Genomic DNA, 17,086 nt, shown 5'->3' on the forward strand with positions numbered 1-17,086 from the left:
TTTTGTTGTTTTTTTTCAAAACTAGCAGCTCGTGGGATTTCATAACTCTGATTTAGATGGATTGAGATGGAGGGTTTGTGTTTGTGGTGCCACTTTGTTTTTAACACTGCCCTCTGTAGCCTCACCATGCCAGGGTTTACCGAAGGGAACTGACAGGAAGTCAGAGCTGTGGCGAAGCATATCCCATACACAGGCAGATAAAACGGGCAGATAAAACAGCTACCCAGTATCCCATACTACCCCCGTCTGCCAACATGACTGGCCGCACTTTTCCCTGCAACCCGATCACCGGTCATACCTTGCCATCCCATTTTTGCTATTGTTCCAATGGTGCTGTGGTGATTGTTTGTGTGAGAGTGCTCGCAGTAAAGTGGGCAATTTGTTAATCACGCTGCCCTGACCGCCGCATGCATGCATGCACGCACGCACGGGTGTGTGTTGTGTAGGAGTGGTACTGTTAAGGGCAGGATGTTCTAGTGGGAGGTAGAGCTCCACTGTCTCTGCATCCTCGAGCGCAGCTTTGTGAATGACATAACACCGCCCTTGGTGCTTATATAATACATGTCCATCCACTCTGGCTTTGTTTCTATTTCTAGTCTCTCTCTCTTTGTCCCCAGGCTAGATCGAGGCTCATGTAACGCTAAATGATTTGTGAATGTAAACACTTTTTTTTAAATTTTATTTATTTTTTTTATAATATCAGCGAGTCGCTGAAGTTTTTCAGTGCATGACTTTTAACAGTGACTTGGTATCCCTTACAAAAAGAACTGTGGTGGTACAACAGGATACAGTACCTGGTTGGAATCTAATTGGATCTAATGATATTTTGTGATGTTTCCTAAGGCAAGAATCACTAACCCAAACCACAACGTGTAAATCGTGCCGCACAGCTTGTGGTATACGATTATTTAACACGATTATTCATTGACTTTGGAAACATCATGCCTTTTATTGAACTTAAAAAAAATGTATAAAAAAATTGTCTTTTTAACAGTGGATTTCCTTGAACTTGAAATGTACGCTGCACTGGGTAGGGGAGGAGGCTGTTGTCATATGATAATTATTTTGTTAGGTATGGTAGTAAAATAAAGAAAAGCCTCCATCGCCACCATTTACTGCAGGGATGATCACACTTCTATGGAATAAGATCTACTTTTTCATCATGTTATTGCAGTAAAATCTACCATGTACAATAAAGGCTATACTTTATCACATTACCAAAATTTCAGTGGTTGGTAGTGAAATTTGACGATACTCAATACCAGCTTCAAAACCACGACAAATAATAACACAAACTAATATGTTAATTATGGAAGAATGGTTTCAAGTTCTTAATTATTCAAGACTAGTAAACAGTCAGTAATAAAATAACAATAAAAAACAGCAATGAATAGAAATAGAATGTAATAGAACAAAAAATTAAAATTAAGAAAATTCAGTGCTATTTAAACAGCTTTAAAAGTTTTTAACAGCTGTAGGCTATCAAGTATTCAAGTAAACATTCAGAATGAAATGCAACATAAAACTACTACTGGTCTTCACTGTATGATTATAAAACATTAATAATTGTTAAAGCTACTAAAGTTATCCAGTCAAGAGCAGTGAGTGTTTTCTAATTTTATTGTTATGGTTGTTTGATTATTATAATGACACACTAGACAGCAGCAGGTCTATTTATTAGCTTACATTTATACTTACAAGTCCGACATTTTAATACAAATACGCTTTTTTTCTCCACTGTTTACGTTCACTTTAGACGTCACTCTCTGTGTTTACACACAGTGAACAGGACATGTATATATTATGATTCACTACATCGCGAGCCATCACGTTATTTTCTAGCTGCAGCAAATGCACGCGATTGACAAGCGTCCCTGCGCCAGAGTTTGCAGCCGGGAGAAGATTCAATCTCTTCCCCGGTCACTTCACACAACTCATAGATGTGGTGCTGAATGCATAGAGAAACACTTTACTAATGTTGTGTTGAGAAATTGTAAGAAGAGACAAAGGCTATTGTGCAACATGTAGCCTTAGTTATATCTGAAAAAAGTCCAATATAGATCGTAAGTATCAGGAAAATGTTCTGATTATCGATACATGAAAAAGGCATCGATCCCAAGCCTAGTAAATACTGCGCTCAGCTGGCAGAGCTTACTGTTTGTAGAATTGGTGCTTTATGATTTAATGACAGATACAGTATATGATTTTAATAAATAAATATATAGGTAGTTTTTGGAGCTAGATTCATTTATGATTAGGACTGGGTAAATATATTTATTTTCCAATGCATCGCGATCTTAATTTGAACAATCTCGTTATCAATTCTTATTTCCCAAGATTGATCATTTACACCGATCAGCCACAACATTAAAACCACCTGCCTAATATTGTGTAGGTCCCCCTTTTGCTGCCAAATGAGCTTTAACCTGCATCTCAGAATAACATTCTGAGATTATATTCTTCTCACCACAATCGTACAGAGCAGTTATTTGAGTTACCGTAGACTTTGTCAGTTCAAACCAGTCTGGCCATTCTCTGTTGACCTCTCTCATCATTTCGTTTCCTTCCACAAAACTGCCGTTCACTGGGTGTTTTTTGTTTTTGGCACCATTCGGATTAAATTCTAGAAACTGTTGTGCCTGAAAATCCCAGGAGATCAGCGGTTAGAGAAATACTCAAACCAGCCCATCTGGCACCAACAATCATGCCACGCTCCAAATCTTTGAGATCAAATTTTTTCCCCATTCTGATGGTTGATGTGAACATTAACCGAAGCTCAGTATCTGCATGATTTTATGCACTGCACTGCTGCCACACGATTGGCTGATTAGATAATTAGATACATCTGTTTAAATGAGATATCTGCATATTTGTAAATTGTATATAATAGAAGTTTTATTGATATTCGCCTTTTATCATTAGAAAAGAAAGTTAAATGTGACAGGGAACTGCTGGTAGAATACATGCTTTAGAGGTACATAAATGAGCGCACCACAGGACGCTGGATCTGCTGAAGTTGTGTGAGGTTGGTTTATTACATCGGTTTAAACGAGATATGTGCATATTTGCAGACGGTATATGATATTAGTTTTATTGATATGTCTTTTTATCATTAGACAAGACAGTTAAAAGTTACAGGGAACTGTTGAGGAGAGAGAGGGAGAATGAAACAGGCAAGCACTGTAACACTGATCTCAAACATGTCTGCCGCGGCTCTGATATGCGGACCGTTTAAATGAGACTGTGTTGCACACCCGTCTATTATTGTAGTAACACAATGCATGTAACAACAAAACGATCCGTGACTGGTCGTTTACATGTCTCAGTCGCTTCACATGCAAGCAGGCATTTCTCAGCACCCTCAAGAAACAAATCGGGCAAACGGGAATTTTTTTTTATTTAGATAAATAAAAAAAGTCCGAATATCGGTCGACCATTAGTGCCAAAAACATCCAGTGAGCGGCAGTTCTGTGGATGGAAACACCTTGTTGATGAGAGAGGTCAACAGAGAATGGCCAGACTGGTTCGAACTGACAAAGAGTAACTCAGATAACCGCTCTGTACAATTGTGGTGAGAAGAATATAATCTCAGAATGCTATTCTGAGATATGGGTTGGCGCTGTTTTGGCGGCATGAGGGGGATCTATATAATATTAGGCAGGTGGTTTTAATGTTGTGGCTAACTGGTGTATAATACTCCATGCGCAACCCTCTACAATCTGTGTACATCACTCACATATGTGACCAAATTTCATGTATGTACAATATATGCATTATAATATATGCAATTTCAAGACATATTGAATACATTGAATTGTACATTTTATAAAGCTAAAATGTGATAAGTATGATGAAAAACGAATGATAAAATATGATTTATAAAATAAATATTTTCGTAATGTTCCTAGTTAGAAGGTCCCTTGTATAATTAACAGCATTAACTGAGAGATAATTTATTTTATATTTAAGCACACTGTACATGATAACTGAAGTATAACCATATGAATCGATATCGATTCGAGAGCTTGTTAATTGCAATTGAATCAAATTGGGAAATCTGTATCAATACCCAACCCTGTTTAGGATTATGACCTATCCGTCCTGTTGTGTTTATGATCACGAGTCTTACCGCTCTTAATGTACTTCAAAACATACTGTGTTATTGCTATGTTTCCAGTCCAGAAAATGATGGTAATACTTGGTTAACAGTATTTCACAATCATTAATACAGACCTCACTGTAATGTTATTTAGAAAATACTTCCTTATGAGCAGCTAATGTTTAACCGCTAGTTGTATGTGTCATAATTTCCCATCATGTCGACAGAACCCAGCCACATAAAAGGTCAAACTCCCATCTCTTCTCTAGTACACTTCTCTTTTTTTCTGTGGTTAATGTGTAGCTGTACAGCGTTGAACTCTGATATACCTCCGGACAGCGTTCGCATCGGGAATTGACTTCCTGATTCAGGCTGGGAATCAGCTTGGCAATTGATCAACCAGCTCAGACATAATAAACCCAGCTCACTGGAAGTGCCTGGCAATTGTCTTTTGATTCTACCGCTGAAATGGCTTTTGTTTTTGTGCGTGGTTAAGAGTGCAGTGTGCCAGAAGCGTGGAGCACCAGTGCAGGCTGGTGTATGTGAACTAGAGTCAGTGAATCACATGGTTTCTCCTCTCCAGTCAGAGATCAGTGTTTTGAGATGGTGTAGGTGGCCCGACTCTCAAACGGACTTGCTGGCAGACGGTGCTTTGTTGGAGCATTGAGGACTCAAGTGGAACTGACTGGGAAAACTACACTATAGCTGTTTCCGTCATGCCTTGGCCCGCATCGAATGTATAACATAGTAGGCCCAGAGCAGTTGTAGCTTATTCGTTAAGAGGGTGTAGAAAGAGGCTTGTTTTCAAGTTTGATTTCAAGCAGAATATTATTTAAATTTCCTGGAACCCAATTGAACCCGCCTCTCCGAAATTCACATTGATCCTAGTGTCACTTTTGCAAAACTTGTTTGCAAACATTTGCAAAACGTCACTTTAGTTTTACTCTACATTCTTGTGCTAGATTGTCATTAAAGGAATATTCCGGGTTCAATACAATTTAAGCTCAATCAACAACAATTTTGGCATAATGTTGATTACCACAAAAATTTATTTCGACTCGTCCCTCCTTTACTTTAAAAAGAAAGCAAAAAATCAAGGTTACAGTGAGGCACTTTCAGTGGAAGTGAATGTGTCATTGGGTCATTGAATAATGTCTCTTTTAATACCCTTTTTCTCCCAATTTGGAATGCCCAATTCCCAATGCATTCTAAGTCCTCATGGCCGCGTAATGATTCGCCTCACTCCGGGTGGCGGAGGACGAATCCCAGTTGCCTCCGCGTCTGAGACCATCAACCCGCGCATCTTATCATGTGGCTTGTTGAGCACGTTGCCACGGAGACATAGCACGTGTGGAGGCTTCACGCCATCCACTGCGGCAACCGCGCGCAACTCACCACGCGCCCCACCGAGAACGAACCACATTATAGCGACCACGAGGAGGTTACCCCATGTGACTCTACCCTCCCTAGCAACCGGGCCAATTTGGTTGCTTAGGAGACCTGGCTGGAGTCACTCAGCACACCTTGGGATTCGAACTAGCGAACTCCAGAGTTGGTAGCCAGCGTATTTTACCACTGAGCTACCCAGGCACCTAAACATTTAATTCTAATCACGCACAGCACAGATGAGATAAAGCCATTCGCGTCTCTCTTGTTAACATGCGCTCATTTACAGACACTCTTTTCAGAAATACCGGTTTTTTTAAAGAGACAGTATCGGTTTTTAGCATGTGTTCAACAAATCAATGTAAATACTTGTAGAACAAATTATGCAATTAAACAATAAACATACAAAAAGTACAGTATATTAAATATAATATATTATTTATAGATTGAATACATGCATTTGTTCATTTTTTAAAAAGCCAAAGTGTGACCAAAATGATGAAAAACTACTAAAATATAATTAGTAAAATTAATATTTTGGTAATGTACCTTGTTAAGGTCCCTTATATAATTAACAGCATTAGCTGAGAGAGATTTGCTTTCAGATGTAAGCAAAAGGGACATAACTGAAATATACCCATATGAATCGATATTGAATCTAAAGCTTGTGAATCGGAATTGATTCAGGAAATCTGTATAAATACCCAGCACTAATACTCACTTTACTTGAAAATTACAGCATACTAAAATAATTTAGTATGCTAAAATATTTATAGTTAATCGTATCGGAATGGACTAGTGCCGAAAATAATTGATACTCAAACTTGGTTGAAAAATGGTGTTGTGCAACCCAGCTGAAAGCATTGACGAACACGCTTAAAAATGTAGGCCTAATAAATGTAGGCCTAATAAATGAGCACACAGTGTAATTCTTAGTAAACAATGGCCATTCAATTTCTTCAGAAATCTCCAGAGCTTTTTGCGTAACATTGTCCTAATTAAACACAATGCGATCAGATCCTAGCATATTTGTTTGTCCACACTGAATGTCACATGCCACATTTACAGGCATTTAGGACATATTTTATTTTTAATGGACAGTTTCGTAAAGCTTGTTTTTGGACCAATGAGATTTTGCAGTGGGTATTGCAGAAAACAATACAGCAATAGTTTCATATCACGCATCGGGCGAGTATAGTTGTTTTCAGATATTCATTAAATTCATACCTAAATTACTAAATCAACACTGTGTCCTTTTAATTCCCACTCACATGTTTGAGCAGCATCTAGCTGTGGAGTTCCGACAGAAAGCTTGTGAAGGTGTTAATCACTAGAGATAGAAAGAGACCAACCACCGAATACATGTTCTGTGCAGTCTGAACACAAGATGAGTCATGCGCAGGCCAACAGTGTATTCTATTTTCAGGGGTGTTACAACAACACCACACAATGAGCAGTGTAGGCTTGACCTAAAACTACCCACATCACCCTGTGTAGAGGCACAGATTTTACAGATGTATGCTTTGACATAGACATTTATATTGGGGTTTGTAGAAATTAGGATCGTACACTATTTGCAAATCTTGCGCTAGCGTTCCGATAATTCTGGTTTCTTGTTTTTCTAGCACAATTTATGAGTGATCACAGCATTCAGTGACATGAGGCAAAGCCCAAAGCCAACATTTAATTCACATACTTGGTAATTTCTGTCTTATTCTCACAGTGCTGCCATCTAGTGGCTGGAGTAACACATTGCTTAAATGGTCAGGTTGCAGGTCAGCATTTCATATCAGGAATCTACTGTGTATATATAACAGCCATTAAGGATGACACTTGTGTAAAAGAGCTAAATTGATAATGGCATGGTTGTACTTGGCCTTAAAATAATAATTCACCCAAAAATGAAAATTCTCTCATCATTTACTCACCCTCATGCCATCCCAGATGTGCATGACTTTCTTTCTTCTACAGAAAACAAACAAAGATTCTTAGAAGAATATTTCAGCTCTGCGGGTCCATACAATGCAAGTCAACAGGGTACAAAACTTTGAAGCTCAAAAAGCATTTAAAGGCAGCATAAAAGTAATCCATACGATTACTGTGATTGATTGTAATGAAAATCCGAATCAGCTTTATTGCCAAGTATGCTTACACATACAAGGAATTTGTCTTGGTGACAGAAGCTTCCAGTGCACAAACAATACAACAACAAGACAGAGATAATAGAATAAAAATAAAAAGTGAATAGAAAATATAAGTATAAATCGAAATACACAATAAGACAAAAAAAATAAATAAATAATAATATATATATATAAAAAATACGTATGTACAAATACAAATCTGTTATATACAGATAGTGCAAGGGAATGTAAAGGCAGAAGAGTTAGGATATGTTGGATAAATAGAAATAGACTAAGCTGTGTATTGCACATTAATTATTCCTCAGTGGGGCAGTTTTAACTGTTCATGAGATGGATAGCCTGAGGGGAAAAAACTGTTCATGTGCCTGACAGTTCTGGTGCTCAGAGCTCCGAAGCGTCGGCCAGAAGGCAACAGTTCAAAAAGGTAGTGGGCAGGGTGAGTGGGGTCCAGAGTGATTTCTCCAGCCCTTTTCCTCACTCTGGAAGTGTATAGTTCTTGAAGGTGGGGCAGAGGGCAACAAATAATCCGCTCAGCAGTCCAAACTGTCCTTTGTAGTCTTCTAATATCCGATTTTAAAGCTGATGTCACAATCCAAAAATGTCTTAAAGTAAATACTCCATTGGTTAAATCCATGTCTTCAGAAGCGATATAATAGATGTGGGTGAGAAACAGATCAGGATTTAAGTTCTTTTTTTTTTTACCATAAATCTCCACGTTCAAACAGCCCTCCTAAGCGCTCTTCTCTCCTTAGAGTTCTTCTTTATGTTTGTTTTTTGGCAATTTGCATTCTTCGTGCATATTGCCACCACCTGAGCAAGGAGGAGAATTTATAGTAAAAACTGACTTAAATATTACTTAAATACTTATGATTTTGGTTCTGAAGATATGAATTTAACCACTGTAGTCATATTGGTTACTTTTATGCTGCTTTTGTGCTTTTTGGAGCTTCAGAGATTTGGACCCTGTTGACTTACATTGTATGGACCTTCAGAGCTGAAAAATTCTTCTAAAAATCTTAATTTGAGTTCAGCGGAAGAAAGAAAATCATACACATCTGGGATGGCATGAGGGTGAGTAAATGATGAGAGAATTTTCAATTTTGAGTGAACTATCACTCTAAATGAATTTTTTAGACGTTTGTCATGGTAATTCTTTGTTTTGGATATGTAATATATGGTAATAACAATTATTTTTGAAGTACCTTGGAGTACCATGGATATACCAAGGGCTCAAAAATAAGGATGGCCCGAATACATTTATAATATGAAATTATGAGATTGATTTGTGATAGCCTTGGAAGCATTCGCTAGAATGGGTTGAAATTATTATTTTCCAGCAAAAGTGTGGTTATGAATGTATAGCTTTCATTGTTACTTTACCGCAGTTTTTTTAAAACCTATTAAATTGTTTGACCATTTCAGTACAATGAAAAATCTCAAGGTACCATGGTACTACCATCTGATACCATCACTGTACCATGGAACAGCACTTGTCTTGTGACGGAGTTTTTCAAACTCATTTTACAAAGTATTTCCATTCAGTTTCTCTGAGAGAGGAAACAGAAGGCAATTAAAGAATTTACATACATAGTGTAATTGATACAGTTTTGTATCTCTGTCTCTCTTTTAGTTGAAGGTCTGCCTCAGGTCTTTTATTTCGGGCCCTGTGGGAAATACAATGCCATGGTTCTGGAGCTGCTGGGTCCCAGTCTTGAGGACCTCTTTGACCTGTGTGACCGCACATTCTCCCTCAAGACCGTCCTTATGATCGCCGTTCAGCTGGTGAGTGCACAGACTGCTTCTAAGGGGGTCATGTCCTTCCTTTTTTTTTCTAATTTTCAATCCCCCTCCCCTCGAGGACCACTTATAGTTTTTTTTGTGTGCCAAAACAGTTATAATTTACTTATTCATGACCTTTTCTGAACATTACAGTATGTTTTCATAGTACATCAAGTTCTTTTAGTTCATAAGATCTTGGAAATTCTCAAAAGAAATGACAATTTGATTCCCCATGCTATGACTGCTTTAATTCACTCAGATGAGTCATTTTCAGTGCAGTGCATGAATACGTAGCATTGGTTGGTTTATGCCTTTCATTGTAAGTGTGTGTGTGTGTGTGTGTGTGTGTGTGTGTGTGTGTAATGCGCACCCTGTATTTAATTTCCACAGATTTCCCGCATGGAGTATGTGCATTCTAAAAACCTCATCTATAGGGACGTGAAGCCAGAAAACTTCCTCATTGGACGACAAGGAAACAAGGAGCAGCACATCATTCACATTATAGACTTTGGCCTTGCGAAAGAATACATCGACCCAGAAACCAAAAAACACATTCCTTACCGGGAGCACAAGAGCCTCACCGGCACGGCTCGATACATGTCTATTAATACACACCTGGGGAAGGGTAAGTGTTTGATACGTCCCTAGCCCGCTCCTATAATGGACTAAATGTAAATTTGACATGAAATTTAGCCTGCCACAATCTCCACCCTTTTCTTTTGTTGCTTTTTGAATTCACCAACTAAAAAATACCCAAACCATGGTAGTATTTGAAGTAGAAGTCAACGATAGTGGATTTTGCCGATTCGATAACTAAGGTGGTGGAAAAGGCCGATAACCGATTAATCGGCTGATAGTTTTTAAAATCAAAAAGAAAATATGATTTGTCTTTTCCTAACTTATAGTATGCATATAGACATATAGTCACATTTTTCTTTGCATGCCCTCGATTGATTATGTAATCAAAATAACAACTATGCTTTAATGGAGGATAAAAATGTGGATTAATATTGTCAGTGATGAAAGATTTAGATCCCCATGAGGTGTCAATGATTGTTTTTATTTCACCTCTAGAGACTGCTTTTATACTGTAGAACCAAGCCGTTCTAACTGTAGACTGCTCCAGCACCGGACACAGAGGAATAAAAAAATGTAAAACTATCGCCATAGATTTTTGCAGATAACCGATTGTTCCAACAAGCAACTATCGGCACCGATTAATCGGTAAAACCGATATATCGGTCTGAAGTACCTTGGAGTACCTTGTCAGTACCATAGTATATGGATATGGTGTTCATTCAGTATCATGGTATACAGTGGCCCCAAGAAGCACTTAAAATGTTTGAATGTAATTGCATTTTGTAACATATCAAAGCAAGTGACATCTGTAAACAAATGATGCTAGACCTTTTTTTTCACAACTAAGCTATATTAGTTGTTAATTTTAACCAACTGGTCCCAAGGTCTTTTCTAGTTGTAGGGCTTTACTGGTTGTTTAGATCAGTGTTACTATCAGAAATAATTAATAATTATTTCTGTAGTTATTAATCAATATTTAAATTAATTAATTGGATCTAACTCATTAAAACCTCATATAGGACTCCAGTAAATGTAGTGTGCTACGTTTAGGAGCAAGTTTGGTTATTAGCAATAATTAATAATTATCAAAGATAATTATTCATTATTAAAATCAATAGAACATTGATGAGAATCAATGTTAGCTTTTTTTTTAATCCTTTAAAATCAACACTTATCAATTGTTAACATCGATGAAACATTAAAATTAACACTAGCTTATTGATCATTCTAATTCAAAGATAATTATCAATTATCAAAAATCAATAGAATATTAATAAGGATTAACATTGACGGGGCACCACCCTGAAATCAGGGACTAATAACCGAATATTAAAACAGTCTCAATATTAGATTGTTTTCTTAGGAAAATCGACATCCGAAGAATATCGATTTTCGAATAAAAAACAATGAATGAAGGTTTGAATCCGAGCACTGACATCCCGTCAGCACGACACAGGCGTATGCAAAACAAACCAAAACACTTCTTATTGTAATGTAAACAAAGTTTATTTATGCAGTAATATCAATTAATAATTAATACAATGCAGTCAATAAACTTCCGACTTACAACTACAAACTAAACAGTGATATGATTAGATGTGGAAATAAAAAGAATCCTATAACACATAAGATGTGTGTGTATCAGTGTGTGTGTGTCAGTGTGGTTAGTGAGAGAGAGAGAGAGAGAGAGAGAGAGAGATTATTAAGTGACAGCCCGAAAGCTGATTTCGCGATAGCTGGAGATAAAGCAGCCGCGTTCATCACTCAGAGACGCGGTTTTACGAGCGGGGCTCGTAAAAGTCCCTTGTTATTTGACTCTTTAATGGATGAACTCAGTTGCTGTCTCACCCGCGATGGCGAAAATGCACAACAGTCCAATCTGGTTGGACCACAATACAGCAAAACATATTTGTGATAATTAATACCCTGAGTATTAATAATGAGCGGACATGGCGGTCCGTAAACTGTACAAGCAAAAATCTTGAAACACAAGAATAACACACTATAATATTCTGTCTCTGCCCAGACGTAAACCTCTTACTTGAATCGCATGAGGACACAGGTAGAATGTGTTTTCCTCCGTCCTTTAACTCTGACCCGGTTCCTTGAGGCTCAGGTGATGACGAGAGGTCGTTTCCTCGCGCTGTCGGCGGGCGGTACGGCTGTTGATTGTCGGCGGCCGGTACGGCTGTTGATTCTCGGCGGGCTGGCGGAGAACTCAGAAATGTCGACTTGATTGAAGATGGAAGAGAAATCTTTAATCTCTTCACTTCTGTAGGCCAACGGATGAAGATGCGAATTGCTCGGCGGTCTCCTTCGGATCCGTTAGAGTGTTCGGTTGAACACAGAGTAATCTCAACTCGTCCAGCGAGATGGAGATTGTATGGCTACAGTTTCAAGTCGGACATTACTTCCTTATGCCACGAGGTTGCACCGGAGAGCAGCAAAAAGCTACGTCCGTATTCGGTGAACGAAGTCGCCGGAAGCAACTTTGGAAGCATTTCAGAATTATTTGAAGTCCTGATGATGTCATGTTCGAGGGACGTTCTGTTGTGTGCCTCATCCAATAGGAGTTGAGTGCTCGATCCTTTAGTGAGCAAGGCTTCATGGATCTGTAGTCTGTTTTGGACTCCCTTTGTTTGATTTTGGCGCGATTTTATCAGTAAGATTTACGACTTAGAAGGAGGGGGCTTGAGGAATGTTTTTTATGACTGTTAGGCCTGCCTTTGTCTTCTATCTGAATACATGAGGCCCAACATAGTGGATGTATCAAATTTGTTCCCCACAAGTTCACACAAGTGCCCTAAAGTAACCACAGGTGTAGTTCATCACATTAACTATTCACATGTTCCACTAACGTTTGACAATCAAAAAGTGTCCAAAAGAAGGTGTCCACATATATTTCCAATGTTCTGTTGATTTGACTGTTTATTGTTATTTTGCAGAGCAAAGTCGGAGGGATGACCTCGAGGCGTTGGGTCACATGTTCATGTATTTCCTCCGGGGTAGTCTCCCCTGGCAGGGATTAAAAGTATGTTGAACCAGTCTACTAACTCAAATTGTTACTAAATTTGTCCATCAGAATGCCACAATGTTGATTTTCCCTTCTCAGGCTGACACATTAAAAGAACGCTACCAGAAGATTGGGGACACAAAACGAAACACTCCTATTGAGGCTCTCTGTGAGAACTTTCCTGGTGAGACTTTCCCTTAAAAGACATCATCTTATTGTTTTGTATCAGATATCAGTTGAACACCTACTTTTCACGATCCAGTAGATTTCTGATAGATAAAATCAATCCTGTCCTACATTTCCTTTGGTTTCTCATTAAAAATCCTGTTTCACTCTGAAACCCGTCACATTATGGAAGTGAAATGGGTTCCAAATGGCATTTCATGTGGACTTTAACTGAAGACAATTTTCCATACTTGCCTTTTCTCTCTCTCTCTCTTTTTCTTTTTTTTTTTTTTTTTTACCGATCGTCTTGTCTAAGACCATTGAGGATAAAGCTTTCTGACTTTTCCTCATTTGTAATTTCAGAGGAGATGGCCACCTATCTGCGCTACGTCAGGCGGTTGGATTTCTTCGAGAAGCCGGATTATGAATACTTGCGGACCTTGTTTACGGAGTTGTTTGAACGAAAAGGATACACTTTTGATTACTCTTACGACTGGGTCGGCAGACAGATTGTGAGTCAGCATGCTTAGAAAGAATTTCTGCATTCCACTCAAGATAGCTCTGTTCCAGAATCTGGTTAGCTGCCTTGCTGTCTAATGCCTGCATAGCTGCTACTTGCTTCTAAGGAGGCATCCTAACTGAAATGAAACCTCATAAGGGACTGATTTGAAATGCTTTAAATTGGCGGACAGCAACTCTGCATGTCACACCAGTGGTGCTCAAGAGACTCGACTCGCAATTGATTCAGAAAGAGTTTGATGTTCGCATGTTAATAAGCTAAAGTGATGCTCAAATAAGCGTAGAACGGACAGAATGCGCACACATATTGGGTAAAAATAGTACATTTTTAATAAGATCTTGGGTGAATAATTTTTTCTCTCTCTCTGTAATGCCTAAATATGCTATCTAGGTAGGCAGCTCACTAGATTTTGGCGCAAAGCTGCTGTCTCTGGTTAGTTTAATTTCTTGCCGTGAATCTGATGTGCAATATGTTCTGGTGTGTGTCTCCCAGCCCACGCCAGTGGGGTCGGTTCACGTGGACTCGGGGGCATCGGCCATCACGCGTGAGAGCCACACACACAGAGACAGACCCTCCCAGCACCAGCCCTTAAGGAACCAGGTAACTTGAATATTGGAGAAGCATGTTTTTATTACGGAAGGAGAAAATGTCCCGATATGCTTACATTAGGTTTCTCACGAAAAGTGTCAAGAACACGTCCGGAAGATACTTTGCCCCGGAAACAAAAGTAGGAAATAAGGAATTACCAGTGAATCCTTTTTTAGGACTATTAGGAAAAAAATCTAAATCATAGCAATATATTACATATAGCAAATATTTTTCTCATTATGGTAATGCAAAAATTATATTGCCTACATTTTGATGTATTTATATATAATTGTATAATATTTTTGTAATATACTAACTTTATGCTGATAAAAAAAAAAAAATCAGCAATTTTTTCTGTGATGCAGTAAAAAAAAATATTGTATTACAGTAATTAGAATCTAATGAAAGTTAGCTTTGTGACCAAATAATGAGAATTACAGAAGCAAAAAACAAAAAAAACCTCAAAATAAATCGTCCTGACTCATTCTGGTATTGAATTTGAGTGAAAAATTTGCTTGGTTGTAATGAAAATAATGTCACAATCCAAAAACATCTTAAAGTAAATATTTATTTTATATTTATTTTATATATATATATACACATACATACATACGTACAGTTGTGCTCAAAAGTTTGCATACCCTTGGAGAATTGGTAATACATGTTCCATTTTTAAAGAAAACATGAGTGAGCAGGCAAAACACATTTCTTTTATTTCTTATGGGATTCATATTCAACTGTAGGTTATAACAGAATGGCACAATCATAAAACAAAACATGGCAACAAAGAAAAAAATGAAATGACCCCTGTTCAAAAGTCTGCATACCCTTAGTTCTTAATACTGTGTATTGCCCCCTTTAGCATCAATGACAGCATACAGTCTTTTGTAATAGTTGTCTATGAGGCCCCAAATTATTGCAGGTGGTATAGCTGCCCATTCGTCTTGGCAAAATGCCTCCAGGTCATGCAAAGTCTTTGGTCGTCTTGCATGAACCGCACATTTGAGATCTCCCCAGAGTGGCTCTATGATATTAAGGTCAGGAGACTGTGATGGCCACTCCAGGACCTTCACCTTTTTCTGCTGTAACCACTGGAGGGTCAACTTGGCCTTGTGCTTAGGGTCATTGTTGTACTGGAAAGTCCAAGTGCGTCCCATGTGCAGCTTTCATGCAGAAGAATGCAAATTGTCTGCCCGTATTTTCTGATAATGTGCTGCATTCATCTTGCCATCAATTTTCACAAGATTCCCCGTTCCTTTAGAGCTCACACACCCCCAAAACATCAGTGAGCCACCACCATGCTTCACAGTAGGGATGGTATTCTTTTCACTATAGGCCTTGTTGACCCCTCTCCAAACATAGCGCTTATGTTTGTGACCATAAAGCTTTATTTTTGTCTCATCACTCCAAATTACAGTGTGCCAGAAGCTGTGAGGTGTGTCAAGATGTTGTCGGGCATATTGTAACCGGGCTTTTTTGTGGCATTGGCGCAGTAAAGGCTTCTTTCTGGCAACTCGACCATGCAGCTAATTTTTGTTCAAGTATCGTCGTATTGTGCTCCTTGAAACAACCACACTGTCTTTTTCCAGAGCAGCCTGTATTTCTCCTGAGGTTACCTGTGGGTTTTTCTTTGTATCCCAAACAATTCTTCTGGCAGTTGTGGCTGAAATCTTTCTTGGTCTACCTGACCTTGGCTTAGTATCAAGAGATCCCCGAATTTTCCACTTCTTAATGAGTGATTGAACAGTACTGACTGGCATTTTCAAGGCTTTGGATATCTTTTTATATCCTTTTCCATCTTTATAAAGTTCCATTACCTTGTTACGCAGGTCTTTTGACAGTTCTTTTCTGCTCCCCATGGCTCAGCATCTAGCCTGCTCAGTGCATCCATGTGAGAGCTAACAAACTCATTGACTATTTATACACAGACACTAATTGCAATTTAAAATGCCACAGGTGTGGGAGATTAACCTATAATTGCCATTTAAACCTGTGTGTGTCACCTTGTGTGTCTGTAACAAGGCCAAACATTCAAGGGTATGTAAACTTTTGATCAGGGCCATTTGGGTGATTTCTGTTATCATTATGATTTTAAAAGGAGCCAAACAACTATGTGATGATAAATGGCTTCATATGATCACTATCCTTAAATAAAAGATTTTTTGCATGATCAGTCATATTTTCAAAATCAATGCCAGAATTTCACAATTTCTGCCAGGGTATGCAAACTTTTGAGCACAACTGTATGTATATATATATATATATATATATATATATATATATATATATATATATATATATTATTATTATTATTAAATAATTATTAATATTATTAATTCATAAATACATTAAAATTACTGTTATAATACATAAATATTTAAATAATAAAATAATGTCACAATCCAAAACGTCTTAAAGTAAATATGTCATTTATTTATATATATATATATATATATATATATATATATATATATATATATATATATATATATTATTATTATTTATTATTATTTTTTTTGGACGAAACATGTTTCGTGAGATCCACCCAAATAAGAGTGCATCACACTGCACTTTATGAACAGAGCTGTTGGTGGAGGTGGAGATGATTTCTGAGGGTCAGTGCAGTAGATTAAAAATGAAAGCATCAGACCCGCCTACTGCACTCCCACTCAATACACTGGCTGCTACAGCATGCACTGCTTCAGTTTATCATACATCAGAGTGCTTGCTGGGAATAGAAGTTAGTTAACACTATGCTGTTTACACATATCACTAAAGATTATAATTTTTTCATTGATTCATTTGCTGCTGCT

At 37.9% G+C, this 17,086-nt stretch overlaps 1 protein-coding gene across 4 annotated transcripts in view; it reads left to right on the top strand.

Annotated features, from left to right (window-relative positions):
• The window catches only part of csnk1g1 (casein kinase 1, gamma 1), a 57,950-nt gene that overhangs the window by 20,918 nt on the left and 19,946 nt on the right, over positions 1-17,086 (top strand). For all 4 annotated transcript variants that reach the window (XM_051700872.1, XM_051700915.1, XM_051700980.1 and 1 more), the window contains exons 5-10: positions 9,260-9,411; positions 9,799-10,033; positions 12,933-13,018; positions 13,100-13,184; positions 13,529-13,677; positions 14,178-14,285. In XM_051700872.1, coding sequence (XP_051556832.1) covers positions 9,260-9,411; positions 9,799-10,033; positions 12,933-13,018; positions 13,100-13,184; positions 13,529-13,677; positions 14,178-14,285 — 815 coding nt within the window. The remainder of the gene's footprint in view (positions 1-9,259; positions 9,412-9,798; positions 10,034-12,932; positions 13,019-13,099; positions 13,185-13,528; positions 13,678-14,177; positions 14,286-17,086) is intronic.

The sequence above is a fragment of the Myxocyprinus asiaticus genome, chromosome 1, assembly GCF_019703515.2.
Source record: "Myxocyprinus asiaticus isolate MX2 ecotype Aquarium Trade chromosome 1, UBuf_Myxa_2, whole genome shotgun sequence".
Lineage (NCBI taxonomy): Eukaryota > Metazoa > Chordata > Actinopteri > Cypriniformes > Catostomidae > Myxocyprinus > Myxocyprinus asiaticus.